Source organism: Gambusia affinis, linkage group LG13 (genome assembly GCF_019740435.1).
Source record: "Gambusia affinis linkage group LG13, SWU_Gaff_1.0, whole genome shotgun sequence".
In the NCBI taxonomy this organism is placed as follows: domain Eukaryota; kingdom Metazoa; phylum Chordata; class Actinopteri; order Cyprinodontiformes; family Poeciliidae; genus Gambusia; species Gambusia affinis.
In genome coordinates, this window is record NC_057880.1 from 18,562,442 (window position 1) to 18,586,835 (window position 24,394).

Sequence of the window (24,394 nt, forward strand, 5' to 3'; positions counted from 1 at the left end):
TTAAAAATTTGATTTAATTCTGTGACGTTTTTGTTTTGAATAATTGTTCCGTTTGTTTCAATGTGAAAAATAAATTTAAGCATCAGAATCCCTCAACACAATTATTTCAATGTTAGATTTTTATTTAAAGTTAGAATAATAAAAAAAAAATCCAGAAGCTCCAACATTACACTGAAAAGCTCTCAGTTTTACAAATAATTCATTATCACTAATAAACAACATGGAAGGTTAACATGAGCATTCTCACATCAAAACAAACAGGATCAAAACAAAAGTTCCTTTAGAAAAGGCTTGGAGCAGAAATTGGTGGCTCTAATAATCCCACATGGAATAAAATTTCACTATAAATACAGTATAAAACTTTAATGTTTACTGTGATTGTAAGAGGGGAAAAAAAGCCCAAACACTCCCTGCTTCAAATCTAAATTTAACAATACCTCAGATTCATTACAAAGAAACCAAAAAAAAAACAACACATACTAAGCCTGATAGGTCGGATGGATGTCATTCACTGAGAGATAACTGACAATTAAACCTATAGAATGAAAGTTACAGGACACGAATCGTTTGAGACAGAGGGGCAGGTTAACATAAGCTTCAGCTCTGTACCATCAATTGGTGGCCTGCAGCCACCTAGTGGCCATAAGTAATATCACACCTCGAATCAGATCAAAGACCAAAGGTAGATGAGTACATTAAGTGCCAGACGGGCTCAGTTGCTCAGGTGATGCTCGTCAGACTGTCTCCAAGGGCTGAGGGACCAAATAACAGATTCCTGAGCACACAGCTGGGTTACAGCTGGATTAAGAGAGATCAATCACTGTCAAACTTGATGGAGTTAACTGTGGTGGAAATGGCTCCGCCGCGGTAGCTCCCTCTCTTCTTTTTCGTCTTTTCGTGACGGAATGACTTTCCTTTGGTGAACTTGAGAGCCTCGTTAGCTTTCTGTCCCCAGTCTCCGTTGGCTCCATGCTGGGAGGAGAAGCAGAAATGAAAACGTAAAAACTAGGGAAAAAAAAAAAAAAAAAAAAAAGGAAGTGTTGAGAGAAATCTAAACTCACCTTAGCTTCAAAGGAGTTATCTGCCAGTCGGGGATCAACTTCTACGTGTTCTTCGACTATTCTACGAAACGGTACGTTGGAGGACTGCAACAAAGTTATTTCCATCAGTTTTCTCATCAATAAAATCTGAATGCATTGCCATCAGTTCCACAGGTTTTACCTTCTTGTTGACTTTGGGGAAAGTCTGCGGTGTGGTCGTTACTTTCTTATTTTTTGGCGTCTTTACAGCTGCCTTTTCCTCCTCTTCACTTTCTGATGACTCTTCATCACGTTTCCTCTTTCCATTTGTATCTGCATGAATCAGACGCTTCAGCATTATTCTCAAACTTGGAGAAAAGAATCCAAACTGCAAACATTGAGCATATTCACAACGTGGCAAGAAAAATTCAACAGTGGTGTGCATTTATGTTCAGTTCCCTTTAACTCTGATACCCCAAAATTAAATCCTGGGCTCCAAATGCCTCCAGAAAAAATAAAAATCAACTTTATAAAGACCAAGCAGAACAGCAGACAGGTCAAGCAGAGAGTTGTCAGTAGATATAAAGCAAATTTAGGTGATTAAAAAGAAAGAAGCAATCCTGAGACTTCTGTGTGACACTAATGCCACACTTTACTGATGGCGCACAAATTTGGAAACCATGTATAATTTTCCTTGAACTTCACAATAATGAACCACTTGTGTTTTATGAAATCTGACTCAATGAGAAAAAGTTTAGAGCAGGGGCGCCCAAAGTCAGTCCTTGAGGGAAGGCATCTTGTATGTTTTAGTTCTCTCCCTGGTTTATCGCACCTGGATCAAATGATGGCTCAATAGAAGGCCTAAGAAGAACACTGACATGCTGGAAAGGTTGTTTGTACTACCCGGGAGAGAACTAAAACATGCAGGATGCCGGCCCTGGAGGACCAACTTTGGGCACCCCTGGTTTAGAGGTTTGAATGTTTTTGTATAACTGAGTGATCAAGTGATGACCAATAGCAAAAAAATGATCTGATGCTGGAGACAAACATGCAGGGAACTCACTGTTGGCTGTGGGAGTCGGGGGAGCCGTGGCTGCTTTCCGCGGAGCCTCGTCTTCTGAGGAACTGCCTGAGGAGCTGCTGCTCTCCTCGGCTTTGGCTGCCGCCGTCGTCTTGCTCTTTGCTGCAGCAGCAGCTTTAACTTGGCTAGTTTTACAAACTGCTTCCTCCTCAGAGCTGCTGTCACTGGACGAAGACTCAGCAGGCTTAGCAGCTGCCTTCGCCACTGGAGCTGCAGCTTTAGGAGTCGCTGCTTTGCCATTGGTGGCTGCAGGTTTAGCAGGAGAGGCTTCTTCTTCTGAGTCAGAGCTATCTGAAGAGTCAGAGCTGCTTTCTTCTGCCTTTTTCGCTGCAGCAGGTTTGGTGGCCTTCCCAGCTGCAGTAGGTTTAGTGGCCTTCCCAGCTGCAGTAGGTTTAGTGGCCTTCCCAGCTGCAGTAGGTTTAGTGGCCTTCCCAGCTGCAGTAGGTTTAGTGGCCTTCCCAGCTGCAGTAGGTTTAGTGGCCTTCCCAGCTGCAGTAGGTTTAGTGGCTGGTTTCTTGGCTGCTTCATCCTCTGATGACTCTGAGCTGTCAGACTCTGAGCTGCTCTTTTGTTTACCAGTTTTGGCTGCAGGAGTCACAGGCTTTGAGGCCGGGGTTGCTGCTTTGGTCACTGCAGCCTTGGGTTTAGCTGCTACTTCATCTTCAGAGGAAGAGTCAGAGCTGCTTTCAGAGGATGCTGCATGTTTTCCTGCAGGTGTCACAGTTTTAGCTGCAGGCTTTGAGGCTGGGGTAGGTGCTTTAGTTGCTGTTGGTTTAGCCTTGGCTGGTTCTTCATCTTCAGAAGAAGAGTCAGAGTCCGAACTGCTTTCTGCTGCAGGTTTGCTGTCTGCTGCTGCAGCTGGCTTTGCAGCTGCCTTTGGGGCAGCAGCAGCTGCTTTAGCAGCTGGCTTTGCAGCTGCCTTTGGGGCAGCAGCAGCTGCTTTAGCAGCTGGCTTAGATTTTGGGGGTTCATCCTCTTCATCAGATGAATCCTCTGAGTCTGAGCTCGTCTCTGCTGCCTTGGTGGGGGGTTTAGAGGCAGCAGGCTGGACCTTCAGGGTTGCGGCCTTACTGGGCGGCTTTGCTGGAGCCTCATCTTCAGAGCTGCTTTCTGAGGAGACAAAACATTTGCATCAAAACCAGGATGACATGAAATGGTCTATGGCTGAAACAATTAATGCTTGGTAAATAATTAAGTAATCAATTAATCGTTAACTGGAATATACAGATTTTAAAAAATGCAAGTTGCTGAAAAACACACTCAGAGCAGTAATTAATCCAAAATTGTAGATAATATACATGCACATTATAAATTAAAGGTAAAAACCCCTTTTGTCTGTAAATATGTTCCATCAGAAACTCTTCAAGAGGCCTCATAGTTTTAGCTTCACCCAGAGCAGATACACTGAGGGAAATAAAATGTTTATCTAAAAGGAAATTTGTTAATTTGCCTCTTTTAATGCATTTCAAAAATTCTATAAAAAAGCTAAAGAGGTTAAACAAAAATAGGAAAAAAATTGTCAGCAGATGTGCCAATTTTAAGAATAATCGATTACTAAAATAATTTAGTTGCAGCTCTAAACTGCTCCTGTTCCGCGTTCTTCACCTGAGCTCGAGGTCTCGTCTTTCTTTGCCGCAGCGGTTTTTGCAGGTGGAGGTTTGGCTGCTGGTTTTTTAACTGCCTTCTGTTCCTCCTCTGAGCTGGAATCCTCCGAGGAAGAGGAAGAATCCTTTTTAGCAGGAGTGATGGGCGCAGCAGCTTTAGTAGCAGCAGATTTGGCAGGAGGAGTCTTTGCTGCAGGTTTCTTCACCTCCTCTTCCTCCTCATCTGAACTTGAATCTTCCTCAGAGTCCTCTGCCTTAGCCGGGGTGGCCTTAGCCGGGGTGGCCTTAGCCGGGGTGGCCTTAGCCGGGGTGGCCTTAGCCGGGGTGGCCTTAGCCGGGGTGGCCTTAGCCGGGGTGGCTTTAGCTGCAGGCTTCTTGGTTTCTTCTTCATCTGAGCTTGAATCTAATAATATATAAACACAGGCAAAAATGTATTTTATCTGTTGAGCTTCACATGAACCAGAGTACAAAATGTTTGAGTTCTGGGATCATTACCGGAGCTCTCTGAACTGGACTCTTGCTTCTTTGCTGCAGGTTTGGTCGCTGGAAGTTTTGTGGTGGTTTTCTTCACAGGAGCAGGTTTTACTGTAATTATTTAACTGTTCAGTCACTAGTTGAATCCCTTGACAGGTCAGACTGAGAAAGCTGAGAAACTTACCAGCCACCTTCTTCTTCTCCTCCTCATCACTGCTGTCGTCGCTGCTGCTCTCTGAGGACTCACTGGCCTTGGCTTTGCTAGCAGCAGCTGCAGCAGGAGCCTTCTGGATGGAGGCAGGAGGAGGGACAGCGCTGTACGGTCCTGACAGGACAGAGGTGGACATTTACAGGTCACAAAGGACTGCAGGAACAAACATCCTTTACAATTTTCATATCAACATTTAGAACTATTAATTGATCACAGATATGTTTCAAGTGGTAAGGCTTCTAATATGGAAATTGTAAAAGACCGACTGTAAAGAAGTTAATGATAGAGTAGATGGAAAAAAATGGATGGATGGACAGATTGCTGTTAAGTAAATAAAAGTTTAAAAACTTTAAAACAAAACAAAACCTGGTTTGGGTTTTTTGCTTGGTGGAGTTTCATCTTCAGATGAAGAGTCTTCACTGCTGGATTCAGCAGGAGCTGCAGCTTTGCTTACTGGTGCTGCAGCTTTGCTTACTGGTGCTGCAGCTTTGCTTACTGGAGCTGCAGCTTTAGCAGGAGCCTTACAGGACACACACACAAAACCATTATTACATGTTTCTATACATTTCTACAATGATGGTTGGAGAACTTTTTTCCTGTTTACCTTTGCTGGTGGTTCATCCTCAGAGTCAGAAGAGCTGTCTTCACTGCTGCTCTCCTGCTTCTTCTGAGCAGAAGCAACTGCTTTGGCTGCTGCGACAACTTCTATTATCAAAAGCAAAACGCATGTAAAGTTATTTTTATTCTGAGCTTTACGCTGTTAAACTCATGCTGTCTTCTGACTTACTTGCTGCAGGAGTTTTGGCGGGTTGCTCATCTTCAGAGTCCGACTCTTCGCTGCTAGAGCTGCTGTCCTTCTTCCTCGTGCTGCTACCCGCTGCAGCGGCAGGCGCAACCTTTAGAGCAGTCTGCATACATAATATTTAATTTTAGAAACCGAGTGCAGTTGAAAATCCTGCAAAAATGTTGAGTTTCAGAATGAAGGTTTTGATTCTCACCTTTGCAGGAGCCTTCTTCTCCTCCTCCGAGTCACTTGAGTCCTCACTGCTGGAGCTTTCTGCCTTGGGCCTGGCCTTCTTGGCTGATGGTCCATTAACTGATGCTGGGGCTGCTTTCCGTTTCCTGGCCTCAGGAGACCTTAGAGGAAAATTAATGCCATTACTCCTAACAAATTAGATTATTCACCAGGAAATCTTGAATTTACACAATCTCCTGCTTCTCAAAGATCAAACATTAGAAGAGGCAAAAGTCAGATTTTCAAAACATAAATAAAATCAGTAAGAAATTTAATTTTTAAATAATTTACTCCATCTGTAATATATTAGAGCTTCCACAATAGTATTTTCTGTATTGTTAAATATTTTAAAATGATCATAATGGTTCTACAATTCATTGTACGCATCAAGAATAACACTGCACCCTGTGGTGCGCCAACTCCATTTCATCTAACTCAATACCACCTAATACAACCATTGGAGTATGCTCAAACATTACCTTAGTGAGTTATATTCAGGTCCTCAAGTCTATACAGCATGCTACAGATAAATTACAAGAGATTTTCAATTTACCACTTCAAAACATTACATGGTCATATATTGAAAGTCTTATTTTCTGCTAATTTTGTCAAGTATTTAGCGCCAATAAAACCCCCAAAATTCAGAAATAGTGATAGTTGAGGCTCATGAAATTCTTGACTTTGTTGTCCTCTAACTCTTAAATGGGCTTGCTCTAAAGACTGTGATTTTCCATGCCATACTTTTTTCCTTCCACTACGCTTTTCATTGATTTGACAAGCAAGACAGACATGGTGTCAATGATAACCTGCAGGAAGAGTGTCAAGTCATAATATGGCCATAACATACAATTTCTGCATTAAAATTTCTTTACTTGGACTTAAATTTAAGTTTATAGAAAAAATATTTTTTGGATTTTTATTACAAAAAAAAAGAGCTTTATTTATGCCAAATATTTTAACAGAATTTTTATTTATTGCGACAAAGGCACACTGAAGTATTTAACTGAAAAACAATAGCGTTTTATTCAAGAATTCTTGATAATGAATGAATCTTAAAATGAAGGGCGCACCAGCAATTTTCTACCATATTTAACAAATAGACTGCAGTAATGATATTGCTAGTATCCTATAAGATTACTTTTCTCAGTAGAGAGGAAATACTGATGAAAAAGAGTGTAAAAACTGAAGGCAACTGACTTCACCCAGAAGTTGTAGATGTTGACCAGACTTTCTTCATTTTGATCTTGTGGAATCTGGAAGAAGCAAGAAAATGCAACTTGGTCTTTTATTTCAAAGAACTGTCTCAATCACAACTACACATATCGACTCGTTTCTTCGTTATACTTTCACAAATAAATATATTTAATGCATGTTTTTCTAAAACAGGTAGCGACTACAACACAGCTGCACGTGTTGTTAAATTCACCGGGGCCCCCACGTCACATGTGCGTTCAATTACGTTAAAAACCCTCTCCCTGCAAAACAACAGACGGCCTAAAGTGAGACACTTACAACTTTAGTCTGCTTGAGGAACTGCTGAGCCGCCTTGGTGAACTTGTTCTCCAGCAGGAAAGAATAAACGCATTTATAGAGATCACTCGGGACAGAGTTTGGCTCCGCCATCTTTACCAGGATCCTAGGAGAGAGAGGAAGTGACCTAAGCGCGCAGGCGCCTCGTGATGGCGTAAACAGATGGTCTCTTTGAGGCGATGGCTGCCTCAGTTCGGAAAAAAATACTTAGCATTTTCAAAAAACTGGTAACAGTTCTTTCTGACAGTGTGGAAATAAAATAAACCAAACAGTGTTTTACATTCAATACAATATGTAATATTCCTTTAATTGTTTTTATATTTGAAGTATCTCTTAAAAGTTTTTTTTTCTCTATTTCGGACTAAGTGAGACCTCTACTACTAGTTTATTTTCCCAATTTCAAAGAATGTCTCAAATTTTTTTTTATTCCAATAGGTACATATTTTTACTGTAGGATTTTACTTACATATGTATTTGTATTGCTTTAATATAATATTTCAAACTCCATTTTTATTTTTATAATTAGTTGTGCTTTTTGGAGGTTATGCGCATGCGTGATTCTGAAGTCCTTCCGTGTCCCTCGTGTCATAACATGGACGCCTTCACCGCAATGACACCAACTTGTTGTTAACCAGATTGAAACCTTGAAAAGAAAACCCCTTCACTGCAGCCATGCCTCGCTACGAGTTGGCTCTGATCTTGAAGGCGATGCAGCGACCGGAGACGGCGGCCGCCGTCCGGCGCACGGTGGAGAACCTGATGGAGCGCGGCGCGGTGGTGAGAGGCCTGGAGAACATGGGAGAGAGGCTGCTGCCTTACAAGATGACAAAACACAACCAGAGGCACAGCAGAGGGACTTACTTTCTGGTGGACTTTTATTGTGCTCCGAGCATCCTCGGCGACTTGCTCAACCACCTGCACCGTGACGTGGACGTGGTGAGACCCACGTTGATGAAGAAGGAAGAGCAGGAGCCCAAAAGCAGCTGCTGTGGCCCCTCACAATAACGTCATTCACTTTTTTAAATCTCTCCATTAACGCAGGTGATGAGTTGCACAAAGCAACAAACAATGATTAATTTGAGTTGTGTAGATGTTAACTATTAAAGAAAGGTGGAAAGCCCCAGTTAATTTAACGCTTGTATTATAGGTGTGGAGATTGATAAAAAAAAGAGATAGATCCCAAATCGGTCTTGAAATTTTATTTTATTTTTGACTACCTCAAAAAATTGTTTAGATTTTATCAAATTATGTATTTTTTGCACTTTATTTAGAAAAAGATGCACACAATTTTCTTTTCACTTTTCTATTTTTTCCTGTTCTAAAAGTCTTTTTTAGACATCTGCGAACTTTGTCCAAATTCTATCATTGGTTTTAACAAAATAATTGAAAGGAAAAACCACAAAAATATCTATTGTTCAGACGTTTGATGATATATAAAAACCTAGATAATACATAGAATCAATATTGGTATCTTTCTGTGATACTCACCCTGTGCTTACTTGGTATCGAATCGCATCTCATGTACAGGCAGACATACAGGCTATTGCAGGAGATCTGTAACCGTAGAAACCGTAAACTATGTGCTTGCTTAATGATAAATGGCACACATAAGGCTGAATTAAAATACAGTATTTATGTCTAAATTATGTATTTTGTAATTTTGTAAACATGGCAGATGTTTTTTATATATTCCAGATTTAGAAACATAATTAAAAGGAGTTTAGCTGTTTAATCGGTGATCAGTTGATGCAAGTAAAAAATAATAATAATAATAATTAGGCTGTGAATAATGTGAAAAGGTCAGCCAGAGGGATTAATTGTGTCAAGCTCTGTATCCTGATTTACTAGATTTTTCCTTCTAAAGCTGAACAATATATAAACATCTGTACAAGGCTAACAGTCTTTCTAAATGTAATTTCTGCTTGGTGATGTTTTGAAAAGCTTTAGTGTGGGAGTCAGAATGAAACTGACTCACAATATAAACCTGGCAGCCTTGAAGATTATGCTCAAGCTTTATTCATCTTCTACCTTCAGCCTAACTTTATGGAGACATTCTTCAAATATAAGAAAGACAATGAACCTAAATATATATTTTCAGATCAAACATGCTTAAGTGAATTATGTTTAAACTGAGATTGTCAGTCATTAATATGTATTGATGCCGCTTTAACTGATCTATAAAAAGCAAATTTTTCAGTTTGAAAAACACATGAGGACAAGATGGACTACGGTATTTTATTAAACATTTCCTGTTTCATCTGACTTCTATGTCTCACTAAGCAGAGATGTTCTCAGATGTCACAGATTTAGAAATGTGATGGCAAAATGTGAGAAAACCAAATCTCTCCTTTTGAAACAGGAAGATGTTTTTTTCTTAAGGAATCATGGAGCACATGTTGCTGTTTTTGTTTTTACATGCCACATCCCTTCATCATATTCTTTGCACAGTTTTAATTTAGATGCACTTGGCATCCTGTTCTGTTGAGAATAAGCACTTCTTGTGCTGCACTATAAATAAATGTGGCTCACTTTGAATCACTTGTAGAAATGGATTTATACATGTTTACGTTTCTTTACCAGCTGTTACTTTATTCTGTGCTGATTATAATTTAACTATATGTAATGTTTGTTTCACAGGCTTCACTGCTCATGAGGACAGAACAACATGCTGCTGACCTACCCATAGCTGTTGGATGTGATATTACTGTATATGTAATGAAATAAATTACAATTTCCTTTTCTCTGATTGACGTTCATTGCAGACAGTGTGGGCCATGTGCTCTTTAGCCATGTGATAGCAGTTTCTGTTCATGTTTTCACATGCTCACTGACTTGACTCTCTATGGGTAGTTCTTTTTTTGTAAATGTATGACTATGCTAGTAGACATCCATACCAGATGACAGTTGTTCAAGAAATTGTTTTAAAAAACTGCCTCAGAATTTCCTAAAGAAAACCAGTCTTGCTATTTATAGACCACGCTTTACTTGGGGTTTTCCAAGAAAGTTGCCAGGCAGTTGTTGTGAAGCTTGATGAAAGCCACACCTTAAACAGCATAAGCGTGACATCCAGGTAGATGTACTTACAAGATATGTGTGAGGGTTTTACACAGACCAACCAGAGAGACATTGAATGGATTCCAAAATATATTCTTAATGTATTACAAAAAGTGTCCACTAATTCTGTACTAAAACTGTACATTGAGTGTAGCAACACGGCTTCTACATCAGGAGGAAATAGTGGAAATGAGATGAAATGGATGATATTGAGATCACCAAAAATGAAAAGAGCAATTAGGAAGAGACAAAAAAGGGCAAGAAGTTGGTTGGAAGAAAGTGAGCCAGGAGTAGAAGTTAGCAAAAGGACAAAAACAAATCAATGGGCGAGGTCATGAGAACAGGATGACTTTAGTGGAATTTAAAGTAATGGTGGAATTCCAGCAAGGAGGGGGTTATATTCATCCGATAAAGATAACCAAAGCAATAGAGGAAGAAATAGAAAAATTAAAACGGCTAGAATTATGAATAACAGAAGATAATCAAAATGAAAACACTGATGGGAGAAAGAATTAAAACATACATTCCAGGATCTTTAGCAAGGCTGAGAGGAGTAATTTCAGGAGTTCCACTTGAAATGACAATGGAGGAGGTAAAAAAAGAAATCAAAGGAGGGAAAATAATACATGCCACCAGGATTAAAAGTAAAAGAGATGGGGAACTTAAAGACACTATGGCAGTGATACTACAATTTGAAAATATCATGCCAGAAAATGTCCAGCTGGGATACATGAATTACAGAGTTAGAGATTACATCCCGAAACCCCTCAGATGTTTTACTTGTCAAAGAATGGGACGCATTGCAAAGGAATGTAAAGGAAAAGTTAGATGTGCAAGATATGGAGGTCCACATAAATTTGGAAAATGTGATAAAGATGCTAAAATCAAATGTAACTGCAGAGGAGAACACAGTGCAGCATATGGTGGATATAAAATACAAAGGGAAGCCAGAGAAGCTGAAAGAATCAAGATAACAGAAATAGTTTCATACGCTGAAGCTTTAAAAAGAATAAGGAAAGATAGTGCAAGAGGAATGAGGCTGGGAGAAACAGGTCAAAGAAACACAACTTGGAGTACAAATCAAGGGCAGAATTATCAGAGACAAATCCTGGTACCAACAACAAATATGCAAAATGCATGTTTACATAAATGTAGAGTGGATGAAAATACAATGATGGTGAAAAATGCTTTGTAGCATTTATATGTCATATTATTAAAGTTACAGTACAAATGAAGAAGAAAAGTGATAAAATAAAAGCATTGTAACAGCAGCTGGAAGGTTTTTAGATATGAAAGAAATCCAAGCATATCAGATTCATACCATTTTGAGTGCCACTGAAACAACAGAAAATGTTCAGAAATAGGAGCCAAGCTTTTATAATGGTTCTACATTATTCTTCAATGGAATGCCAGACGTTTAATAGCCAATGGACAAGAATTAAAAAAGTTTGTTTATGAATTAGACATAATCCTAGATATATGTGTTCAAGAAACATGGTAAAAACCTAACCTAAATTTTAAAATTCCTGGATATAGACAGGATAGAAGTAAAGGTAGTGGAGGAGGATGTGCCACTTTAATTAAAGATGGAATAGCTTATAAGAAAAACCCAATAAATAAAAAATTAGAATGTGTTATTTTAGAAATATTTAATTTAAGAAAATATGGAAATATTAAAATTATAAATTATTATAATCCATGTAAAGATCTTGACAGTGAAATGTTTAAGGAAATAGGGAAAATACATAGAAGAGAAGTATGGTGTGGTGATTCTAATGCCCACAATAGTCTTTGGGGTATCAGGAAGACAGATCACAATGTTAATATAGTTGAAGAAATAATGAATGAAAAGTAATTAGTTTGTCTTAATAATGGAAAAGGTACAAGAGTAAATATAGATAAAAGTACAGTTTCATGTCTTGATATTACATTAATATCTGAATGTCTTGTTAGTTCATGTGAATGGGATGTTAACTGGGAGTCTACACTTGGGAGTGATCACTTTCCAGTAAGTGCAATAATTACTGGAATTAATTATTCCAGTAATTATTGGAATAATAATTCCAATAATTACTGATAATTGTTAATTATCAGTAATTATAATAATAATAATAATAATAATAATAATAATAATAATAATAATAATAATAATAATAATTATTATTATTATTATTATTATTATTATTATTATTATTATTATTATTATTATTATTATAATAAGGAGGATGTAACCATATGACTGGTTTTCTCACAATTTATTTTACATTTTTGACAATTAGCTTTATTGAAGCACCATTTTGTTAATACGTAATCTTCTTAACAAGAAGATTACGTATTAATCTTCTTGTTAATAATTATTGATAATTAATACTGATATTATTATTATATTATTATTATTATTATTATTATTATTATTATTATTATTATTATTATATTATATTATTATATTATATAATAATAATAATAATAATAATAATAATAATAATTATTATTATTATTATTATTATATATTATTATTATAATTATATAATAATTATAATAATAATAATATCAGTATTAATGATCAATAATTATTAACAGAAGATTGTCACATGTTAAAATCTAATCAAAATATTGTTAAAAACAACGATGAAGAATGTAACAAGTCAGATATCAGAACATATTTAAAACCAATAGCTCAGTCATATTCTAGCATGCACCAAAATAAAAGTAAAAAGTAGTTCCTTGGTGGAATGATGAATGTAGTAGAACAGTTAGAGATCATAACAAGGCATTTAAAATATTACGGAAAGATTTAACAACCGAAAACCTTATTGAATATAAAAGGAAAAGAGCAAAAGGTTGAAAAACTATTAAGGAAGCAATTATGCTATGCTATGTTTCGACAAATTCCGGAAGTAACATTGAAATTAATATTAAAAGTGTTTAATAAAATATGGAAGGATGGATTGTTTTGATACTATGTCATATGTTAATTAAAGAGATCAACTAAGTGTCATGTTTGTGGACTTAAAGGGAAGCCGGAGCACCCGGAGAGAACCAACAGACAAGACAAAGACGAGATGAGAAGACAAGACAAGAGATGAAGAGATGAGATTAAATTGCACAATTGGGGAACGTTTTAGAGCAGTGGTCTCAAACTCTAGTCCTGAAAGGACGGTCTACTGAAACTTTTAGATGTCTCTCTCCTTCAGCACACCTAACTCCTATACTAGTGTATCATTTCTGTAGAGCTTGACTGCATGCTAATGAGGCAGTTTTGCCATTTAATTCAAATGTGTAGGACAATGGGCACATCTGAAAGCTGTAGGACTCTGGCTTTTGAGGACTGCAGATTGAGACCATTGCTTTAGATACTTTAGTCAATTGCAGGGAGTGTTGAAAGAGAACCATCTTTTGGCATTTGGACATGCCTTATTAAACATGCATGTTGCATCTTGATGACATTTGCCGGGTCAGGCTTAAAACTGGTACCAGCGTCAAGACTGGCACCAGCGTCAAGACTGGGACAACTGTCATAACTGGGACAAATGTTTAAAACCCTGCAAGAATCACCAACTTTGGGAGGTGGCTTGGGTTTCCTAAATTTGGCTTGGATGTATTGTACATCCAGCCCCCTGTCTTCAGCCTTCTGCAGTTCAGTCTTCATATATTCCTTAATTGGGTCTGAAACAGTAGTGAAACTGTGATGAAGCCTCCGCTGTTCTTCCAAGTCCGTGTTTTTCTTATATCTCTCTTTGGCATGCTTCTCTGCTGCCATTCGAAGATTAATGTTGGAACAGTCGAGGGTGATTTGACGTTTTTGTTGGATCTTTTCTTCTTCTTCAGCCGCATACAACTTGTCAGCCTCCCTCATTGCATAAAACCTTTTTCTGTTCTTCTCCTTTTCAGTTTCTTTCCCCTTTAGTTTCTCTCTTGCTTGGTAAGCATTTGTTTCTGAAACTAATTTTTCCATTGCAGCCCTTCTCTCCTGTTCTTCCTCCACTCGCTGTTTTTCTTTCATCCTCATTTGTTCCCCGACTTTCCTCATTCTTTCCTCTCTTGATGCTAACCTGGAAGCTTCCTCATTTTTTATCTCTACCAGCTTGTCATACACGGTTTGTATCTTCATCTGAGTCTCTCGTAATCTGTCTGCCTTATATTTTTCTGGATTTCTAGAGCTTGAGAGAAAATCCCACACCAATGGGCCTTCCTTGCGAGATTTTGCCACCTGCTCCATTTTAGAGCGTATTTGCTTTTTAGCATTTTGTTCAATGCAATTCCTTTCCCTTTCCCTCCATTTCCTTCTGTCCTCGAGTTCCTTTTGGTTTATGTATGCATCTCGGAGCATAATTTGCCTTGTCTCCTCTTGTCTAAGTAGTCTTTTCTGTTCTGCCATTTGTTTATTTTCACGCATCCGGCCAATATAATCGTCGGCATTAGCCCGTGTGTTCTGTTTCCGTTTAATATCCTCATTTTTAATGCGTTCATCAGCCTGGTTGTTCCAAGAATTGATCTCCCCACTTTCTTTTGCAAGTTTTTGTGCCTCTGTCCTCTTGTCTCGTTGATATGCTGCCAACACCCTGTTGTATTCTTTTATCCCTTGTTTATTGAGTTCTCTGTTAAAATTCTCCACGGCCTTGTCTCGTTGCATTATTCTGTATTTGCTCTCTTCAATGAGGGCACGTTTTTCTTGTTCTTTGAATGTCCTTTCTTCTTCAGCAATCTGGTCAAATCCTTGCTCTATTGCTAGTTTCTCTGCTTCTTTCTTTGCTACGTGTTTAGTGCGTTTTGCCTCCAAAGTGGCAAATTTTGGTCGCAAGCGATCAAAATTCTTTTGGCAATTTTCACCGACAAGATCATGTGCTCTTGAAATTTGCTGAATTGTATACCAACAGTATGATGGTAGGATGACTGTATTTCTCTTCATTTTTTAGTGAAAGTATTTCACAATAAGTAAAATCCGAAGGTTCTTTACACGAAAAGCAGGTCTAAGTTAAATCCAGAAATGTCTAATTCCTATCAATCCAAGAAACTCAGCTCAGAGACTGGTTCCAATTCAGTGTGTACACTTCACCGCGATCCAAAGTAGAATGAATTGCAGTGAAATTGAGTTCATTGAAGTGGCTCAGAACTGGCATCACAGAATTAGTCTTTGTGACATCATTATGACATATGACATCATCAGACTGACATCTGTTCAATGACATTTCAAACTTGCATCCCGCATCCAGGAACAATTTCAGAATTAAAGGCATCATTCTTTATTAATTGAAATTCAAAATTCAAATCTTAGTTAAAGTACAGAGATACTTCAACGTGCTGCAAACCTGAGCAGCACAATTCTAGAAATAAATATTAAATACCTGAAAGGAAATTTTAGGAATACTAGACTATAATGACTGAGTGTTCAATGATTTTGTATTTTTATGTATTTTTGATGTTAAGCTCTTTGAACTGCCTTGTTGCTTAAATATGCTATACAAATAAACTTGATTAATGAATATATCTTTTTCACTTATTGAACAATGGGCATTTTATGAGTCCATTTTGTGCTGACAAAAAATAAAAAAATAAATAAAAGTGGAAAAACCCCAGATTTTTGAAAGATAGAGAGAGACAAAGGAAGAGAGAGTGAGATTAAATGAGAAAGATAAAGAGAGAGAGTTTCTTCACTACTTGCATTGTGAATGCAAGTAGTGAATGCAAAAATTCAGTTACATTTTTTTGTACAGTTTACTGTACAATGACAATAAATCAAATCTAATTCTGAATTGTGAGGAGTCAAACTGAGCATTAAAATAAGCTCAACTACACTGTTAGCCTTTGCTGTATTTTCTACAGCTAAATACCGCAAAATGCCCAGTAAAACTAACATAAAACATCTTTACAATTAGTTACTGTAATTTGCATTGCATTATGGGTAAAGGACATAGTATTACAGTAACTTACTGTATGTTTTGAAGTTGCAGTATTTTACTGTTTACACATTGCAGTAGTGGTACTGTATTTATAATGTCTTGCACTGTTAGCCTTTACTGTATTTTTTACAGCTAAATACCACAAAATGCCCAGTAAAACTAACATAAAACATCTTTACAATTAGTTACTGTAATTTGCATTGCATTATGGGTGTAGTACATAGTATTACATTAACTTACTGTATGTTTTGAAGTTGCCGTAATTTACTGTTTACACATTGCAGTAGTGATACTGCACTTATAATGTCTTTGCGCTGGCCATGTAAGAATTCTATTTGATTTCCAACGGTCATCATAGATGTTTCATCGTGGTTCCCTGTTTCTGTATTTTTACTCCTTTAGTGGTTAACATATTTTTAAGGCAGAAAGAGAGCATGTACTTTTGTTTTTTTCACATCCTAGCTAATATTAATATGCAGTTTATCTAGCTACGTCATCAAGGGTGGCTTCGCTTCCAACGTTTTTCTGATGACGTTTGTTTTAAACTCCGAAGCTTTTTCCGTCCAAGTGCAAGTGCAGCTCTGTCGCCGTGCTGTGGGCTCACACTGCTTCAGCTCTTCGCAATACAGGTAAAAAAACACTTCTTAGAAAACTGTTTGAAGCCAAAACCTAATCTGGATATGTACATTTTAGATGGAGCTAACGTAACTTATAGCATCATGCTGTAATGCTATAACTTAGCATGAGGTGAAAGATAGAAAAATATGATGGTGTTATTTTTTGAGCTGGTTCGGAATTAACGTTAGCTAAGGTGCTAATTTTACCGAAGGTTTTAGCTTGACTTTTGCCGCTAAATCTTCCTCGAACGACTAGCTTTGGGTTGAGATAAGCTCAGTGCTGAGTGTCTGTTAGCATTGTTGTTACATCCTTTGTCGAACAATATAACGTTAACTGATAATTTATCCCCCTTTTTTTTTAAAAAAAAAAAAACTAATTATCTAATTATTTTATTAGATAATAAAATAATCTAATAACTGTTCATTTGTTTAAACCAAATGTTAAGAGTGTAGATTAGCTAGGTCAACAAGGATGAATTCTAACGTTGTTCTGTTTTTTTCTTTTTGTCAGATGACTTTTTTTTAACTCCCTAGCTTTTTCCCTCCAAGTGGCTGTGCAGTTCTGTCCTGCTGAGTGCTAACATAGTTTCAACTCTTGAAAAGACAAGACAACAGGTAAGAAGACAGCTCTTCAAACATATTTGAAGCCACAAAATAGTCTGGAAATGTAGAGGAGCAGCTAACCTAATCTATAACTTTGAGCTTGCTGCAGCTAGTTAGCCTGCTAAAGTACCATTACATCTCCAACATAGTGTATAAGAGTCTGTAAATGAGGACAAAGGTGGAAAACATTCAAGTGGTTTCTGTTATTTTTTGAGTTGGTTCAGCCACAGTGGCAGGTGGACAAAAAAGTTAATTTCCAACCCTGGTTACATATAAGGACTGTTCACCTGTTTAAACCATGCTCTTGCAAATTTAAAGTTAAGTCAGTACTAACAGGTGCAATTATGTACAGGTGTAAATTCTGCAGTATTTGTACTTCATAATTTAGAGAATTTTGTAGTCATGTGAAGAAACATCAACACACAGCTAATTATCAGTTGCGTTGTGGAATAGAGCAATGTCCTACTTCCGTCAGAGAAAAAGAAAACATTTTGAAGAAAAAGAGGACTCAATCTTCATCTTGGTTGATGTAATTTTATATCGACTCTTAACTTAAAACACACATCTTAAATCAGAATTGTTCAATTAATTTGTTAAAGGTATCAATTCACCCAAATCACAAACATTTCATTTCATTAACCCATATTGTACTTAGCCATTCAGATACTGTATTTGTGGAATGTAATGCTTTCAAAAATGCATTTAGCCTCACAAACTGTCATTCACATCCGTTGTTTCTGAGTGGTAGCAGGATGTAGGGGTAAAGTCTAGTCTAGTCTCTGGGGTGAGGTTCTCAAAAACCTGTTGTAATCTGGGTGAACTGGCCCTTTAAATATAAATTACTACCAGTAATTCATATTTAAGAGTTTTCCTTTTATGTTTTAAAGGTATCTTCCACCAAGATGTCTGTTGAGATGGAAATGACCTTACCTACAACACCAAGGGTAATCATGCTTGGTAAGAGGAATATTTTCTATCACTATAATTGTTTTGTAGCAATGTATGTAATAGTTATGGTAGTCTGTACTTTTACTCACTAGCGTTAGCCTGACAAGGGTTTGTCTATTTTAGGAAATAGCTTGATGTCTGCAACCCGGTGGATGGTCAGTATGGAGGAGAAGGTATTTTTCAAGCCTGAGCAACTACATGACTTTACCAGCGTCCTTGCTGTCTTTTTTAGGTCATATTATGACTTCAATCTGGAGTATCAGGAGTCAGCATCCACCTGCTGGAGATGATACAACGGTAAGTACTCTACTCCAAGCCATTTATGAATTAAATTTAATGACAGTTTGACTGATGATGAAGAACCATAGCTGATTGCTGTATTGTATGTCTTCATTTAAAAAAATACAATTAATATATTTTATTTCTGCTAAAAGATTCTTTGTGAGGATCAATCCAGATGTTGGTACCAAATGCACAGCCAAAGTCAGTACAAGCCGCAAGACGGGAAGTCTTGTCAAGAGGAAAGTAGTCAGTGTCAACTCCCGGATCAACACCTTCCTTCAACGACTCGCTGAATTTGAATAGAGGACTTCCAACTAGGTAAGCATTTTACCAAATGTTTATTATTTTATTGTCTTTATTGTCCACCAACAAAATGACTAAAAAGATTGTTATGACATGTTGTATTTCATCGTCTCCTTGGAGACATTTGCAGGGTCTCAATACAGTACGCAATCGTTTGAATTAGTGAAGACTGACTGACTGCTTTTGCCATAAACAATCCAAAAACCTGAAGTGAAGCCAGTCCTGCTCATTCTTTATGCAGCTTCTATTATCACTTCAGTGCAATTGATTTTTTTTTAAAACAAATTATCACCTTAATGCTGCTTTATGCCAATGATTTTATGCATTTGGACATTGTCACTTCAGCTTAATTTGTCAGCCTTCCTGTCGATTTGAAAATGTAGATAACTTCCTGACCATCTCATGACCTCCCACATCGTCTGTCTTATTCTTTACAGTTCAGCTTCCACAAGATGGATCTCACTGATTTTGTTTGACGAATAGAATAAAAGTTCTTCTGATGTAGGAAATGCATCTGATATAACAATATTTATTGATATGAATGCCTACCATACAGTACATTATCACACTTGCACTGTTTTTGTGATGTATTGTGTAACAGTGCACATTTAAGCTACTGTTAACTGCTTTCTGACAATGCAGCCTCTGCTGGTTTTTGACTGTTCACCATTTGAATGATATACGTGTTCATGTTGGTGCATACCTGATATGGTACATAAAATTTGTATGTTTCAGACATTATATTGTATTGTGACATTGTTCTTTATGACATTGTGAATATATAAATGGATTTTATTTCAACAAATCTGCTGAAAATAAATACCTGTTTTTATTCACAGTACTTGGACTAAAATTTCTTTTAGGAAATTTTTCGGTTTATGGTAAAATATTCTTGTATTAAAAAATGTAAACTTTAATTTACAGTAAAACTGACATTATGTTGTGAAATAAGTTTACAGTAGACCAGCTTTACTATAAAATACATTTACAGTTTTATGCTATAAACTACATTTACAGTAAAGCAGTTATAACTGCAAAGCACACTCACAGTAAAAATTAACTGTGAAATATGATGACAGTAAAGGTACTGTAGAATGGTAATTACAGTAACTTACTGGCAACAGTGTTGCCAGTAAGTTGCCAGTAAGTTACTGTAGAATGGCAACTACAGTAACTTACTGGCAACAGTGTTGCCAGTAAGGTACTGTAAAATTACAATAAAAAGTCTAACAGTGTAAGGCAAGTAAACATTCCTCTGTCCCCTTGGCCAGAAAAGAACAAATAACCTGGGGTGTTGTGGTGGCGGAGGGGCAAAGCACACCCCATATATTGAGGCCTTAGTCCTCATGCTGGTGGTCACAGGTTCAATTCCCTGCCCGGCAACATTTGCCACATGTCTTTCCTGTCAAACTGCTTTCAAATAAAGGCCTCTAGAGCCAACAAAACCTTTTAAAAACGCGACCTGCTGCCAAGACAGGCTGCAGGTCATGGCAGCCACGACCTGCCACAGCTTAATAACGGCAGCTTCTAGCTTTTGTGATGTATGCCACAGCTTTTATGTCAGACTGAGTGTGAATTATTTTATTTTGAACCCCCAAAAAAAGACATGCATACATCCATCACTGATTTGGTGACACATGCTGTAGCTTCTATGTGAGATTTAATATGAATGATGTTATTTAGAGAAAAAAGAAGAAAACAAAAACAACCAATGGATCTGGATCTACAGAGCAGAGCCAGAGGGGACAAAGGGAACATTTTTCTTTTGCATTTCCTCTTAAGTTTTGCAGCCATTGCAACTTGTGGCAGTAGTGGCAGTCTGTGGCAGGTTATGGCAGGTAGTGGCAGCCTGTGCCAGGTTGACTGGCAACCTGTAGCAGGTCGTGGCAGGTCATGGCAGATAGTGGCAGTCTGTGCCAGGTTGACCAGCAACCTGTAGCAGGTCGTGGCAGCATGTGGCAGGTCATGGCAGATAGTGGCAGTCTGTGCCAGGTTGACCAGCAACCTGTGCCAGGTCGTGGCAGATATTGGCAGTTTGTGGCAGGTGTTACTGGAAGTGCCTCTATAGATGTCACTGCCACAATTTGAGCCTGCTGTCTATCACCTATTTAGAATTGCCTTTGATCCATAACTGGACCATTGATAAATATATTTGATCTATATTTTCTCAATCATTTTGATGATAGCTTTTGAAAAATGATATTTATTGCTTGATCCATCATTGGTTACAGTTTTATGTTTTTATGGTGTAAAGGACTGTAAACAGCTATGCTAATAAACTTGACCTACATTTTTTTAAATTTAATAATCATAATAAAAAATATATATTTGATTAATTTAAGATTTTTTGGCACTTGGGGGATTTTAAAATGAATAATAAACTGACAGGAAACAGGAAGCAGAGAGAGGGTGAAGACATGCTGCAAATGGCTTTAGGCCGATATTTAAAGCATGTTATAACTGGGGTATGTAACTCTAACATAAAATTTCAAAAAAGATTTTTTATATAATTGTTGCTTTATGTTTTACATAAAAAACAAAACAAAACACAAAAATACAAACTCATTGAACACTCAGTCATTGTAATTAAAACAATAAATTTAGTCATTGGCATTCCTAAAATTTCCTTCCAGGTAATTAATATTTGTTTCTAGAATTGTGCTGCTCAGGGTTGCAGCACGTTGGAGTATCTCTGTACTTTCAGTGACATTAGAATTTTGAATTTGAATTAATAAAGGATCCATCCATCCATCCGTCCATCTTCCTCCGCTTATCCGGGGTCGGGTCGCGGGGATATCAGCTTCAGAAGGGAGGCCCGCCACTTGTTCCAGCTCCTCCGGGGGAATCCCAGGGCGTTCCCAGGCCAGCCGAGAGACATAGTCCTTCCAGCGTGTACTGGGTCTTCCCTGGGGCCTCCTCCCGGTGGGACGTGCCCGGAACACCTCACCAGGGAGGCGTCTAGGAGGCATCCTGACCAGATGCCCTAGCCACCTCAACTGGCTCCTCTCGATGTGAAGGAGCAGCAGCTCTATGAGTCTCACCCGGATGACTGAGCTTCTCACCCTTTCTAGCCAAGAGATTCCGGCTAGAAATAGTCGGTCTCACCTCGACCCATGGGCGTAGGTTTGGGTATGGACGGTCGTGACATGTCACGACCAATATTCAAGGGATATAAAATAGTCCCGACCAATTTTTGCCATATTAATTTAAAAAACAAACAACATATGTATTTTTTAACAAAAACAAAATAAATAAACAAAAATCTACATTGATTAGTTTAATATTTCAATATACTACGCAGAGGTAGCATTCATTTTAAAATTCGGAATCTCTTGACCTCACACATTAACTCCGGCTCCTTCCCCACCAAGGAGGTGACATTCCACGTCCCAAGAGCCAGCTTCTGCAACCGAGGATTGGACCGCCAGGGTTCCCTCCCTCGGCTGCCAACCATTACACAATGCACCCGAGACAGCATAGCTCCTAGGATCATTGGGGCACTCAAACCCCTCCACCACGATAAGTTGGCAGCCCAAGGAGAGGAAGTAACGGCAGACGTAATTAATGAAGAATGCCTTTAATTCTGAAATTGTTCCTGGATGTGGAATGCAAATTTGTAATATCATTGAACAGATGTTAGTCTGATGATGTCATGTGTCATAATGATGTCACAAAGTCTAATCCTGTGATGCCGGTTCTGAGCCACTTCAATGAACTCAATTTCACTGCAATTCATTCTACTTTGGATTGCGGTGAAGTGTACACACTGAATTGGAACCAGTCTCTGAGCTGAGTTTCTTGGATTGACAGGAATTAGACATTGCTGGATTTAACATAGACCTGTTTTTCGTGTAAAGAACCTTCGGATTCTGGTTATTGTGAAATACTTTCACTAAAAAATGGAGAGAAATACAGTCATCCTACCATCATACTGTTGGTATACAATTCAGCAAATGTCAAGAGCACATAATCTTGTCGGTGAAAATTGCCAAAAGAATTTTGATCGCTTGCGACCAAAATTTGCCATTTTGGAGGCAAAACGCACTAAACACGTAGCAAAGAAAGAAGCAGAGAAACTAGCAATAGAGCAAGGATTTGACCGCATTGCTGAAGAAGAAAGGACATTCAAAGAACAAGAAAAACGTGCCCTCATTGAAGAGAGCAAATACAGAATAATGCAACGAGACAAGGCCGTGGAGAATTTTAACAGAGAACTCAATAAGCAAGGGATAAAAGAATACAACAAGGTGTTGGCAGCATATCAACGAGACAAGAGGACAGAGGCACAAAAACTTGCAAAAGAAAGTGGGGAGATCAATTCTTGGAACAACCAGGCTGATGAACGTATTAAAAATGAGGATATTAAACGGAAACAGACCACACGGGCTAATGCCGACACTTATGTTGGTCGGATGCGTGAAAATAAACAAATGGCAGAGCAGAAACGACTACTTAGACAAGAGGAGACAAGGCAAATTATGCTCCGAGATGCATACATAAACCAAAAGGAAAATGAGGACAGAGCGAAATGGAGGGAAAGGGAAAGGAATTGCGTTGAGCAAAATGCTAAAAAGCAAATACGCTCTAAAATGGAGCAGGTGGCAAAATCTCGCAAGGAAGACCAAGTGAATTGGGGGGATTTTCTCTCAAGCTCTAGAAATCAAGAAAAGCATAAGGCTGACAGATTACGAGAGACTCAGGTGAAGATCCAAACTGTGTATAACAAGCTGGTAGAAATAAAAAATGAGGAAGCTTCCAGGTTAGCATCAACAGAGGATAGAGTCAGCAAACTCGAGTCACAAAGGAGGATGAAAGAAAAAAAGCGAGCGGAGGACGAACAGGAGAGAAGGGCTGCAAGGGAAAAATCTGTTTTGGAAGAAAATGCTTACAGAGCAAGAGAGAAACTAGAGGGGAAACAAACTGACAAGGAGAAGAACAGAAAAAGGTTTTATGAAATGAGGGAGGCTGACAAGTTGTATGCGGCTGAAGAAGAAAAAAAGATCCAACAAAAACGTCAAATCACCCTCGACTGTTCCAACTTCAACCTTCGAATGGCGGCAGAGAAGCATGGCAAAGAGAGATATAAGAAAAACACGGACATGGAAGAACAGCGGAGTCTTCATCACAGTTTCACTACTGTTTCAGACCCAATTAAGGAATATATGAAGACTGAACTGCAGAAGGCTGAAGACAGGGGGCTGGATGTACAATACATCCAAGGCAAATTTAGGAAACCCAAGCCACCTCCCAAAGTTGGTGATTCTTGCAGGGTTTTAAACATTTGTCCCAGTTTTGACACTTGTCCCCCTCTTGGCCCTGGTACCAGTCTTGACGCTGGTACCAGTCTTGACACTAGTCCCAGTTTTAAGCCTGACCCGGCAAATATCATCAAAGTGCAACATGCCCGTATAATAAGGCATGTCCAAATGCCAAAAGATGGTTCTCTGCCACCTTCAACCACCAACACTCCTTGCAATTGACTAAAGTATCTAAAGTAATGGTCTCAATCTGCAGTCCTCAAAAGCCAGAGTCCTGCAGCTTTTAGATGTGCCCATTGTCCTACACATTTGAATTAAATGGCAAAACTGCCTCATTAGCATGCAGTCAAGCTCTACAGAAATGATACACGAGTATAGGAGTTAGGTGTGCTGAAGGAGAGAGACATCTAAAAGTTTCAGTAGACCATCCTTTCAGGACCAGAGTTTGAGACCACTGCTCTAAAACTTTCCCCCAATTGTGCAATTTAATCTCAT

At 38.2% G+C, this 24,394-nt stretch overlaps 2 protein-coding genes across 2 annotated transcripts; one reads left to right on the top strand and one right to left on the bottom strand.

The window, feature by feature from the left end:
- Window positions 1-101: 101 nt before the first annotated feature.
- On the bottom strand, window positions 102-7,040 carry nolc1 (nucleolar and coiled-body phosphoprotein 1). The gene is made up of 13 exons (XM_044137216.1): window positions 6,917-7,040; window positions 6,602-6,657; window positions 5,388-5,526; window positions 5,177-5,297; window positions 4,994-5,094; window positions 4,756-4,909; window positions 4,363-4,503; window positions 4,200-4,289; window positions 3,706-4,107; window positions 2,083-3,210; window positions 1,222-1,352; window positions 1,062-1,145; window positions 102-972 (listed from the first exon to the last, which is right to left on the bottom strand). Exons 1-13 carry the CDS (start codon window positions 7,025-7,027, stop codon window positions 814-816), a joined length of 2,817 nt encoding a protein of 938 aa, XP_043993151.1. The 5' UTR covers window positions 7,028-7,040; the 3' UTR covers window positions 102-813.
- A 440-nt stretch (window positions 7,041-7,480) lies between these two features.
- On the top strand, window positions 7,481-9,675 carry mrps6 (mitochondrial ribosomal protein S6). The gene is made up of 2 exons (XM_044137221.1): window positions 7,481-7,975; window positions 9,572-9,675. Exon 1 carries the CDS (start codon window positions 7,607-7,609, stop codon window positions 7,937-7,939), a length of 333 nt encoding a protein of 110 aa, XP_043993156.1. The 5' UTR covers window positions 7,481-7,606; the 3' UTR covers window positions 7,940-7,975; window positions 9,572-9,675.
- Window positions 9,676-24,394: the final 14,719 nt, after the last annotated feature.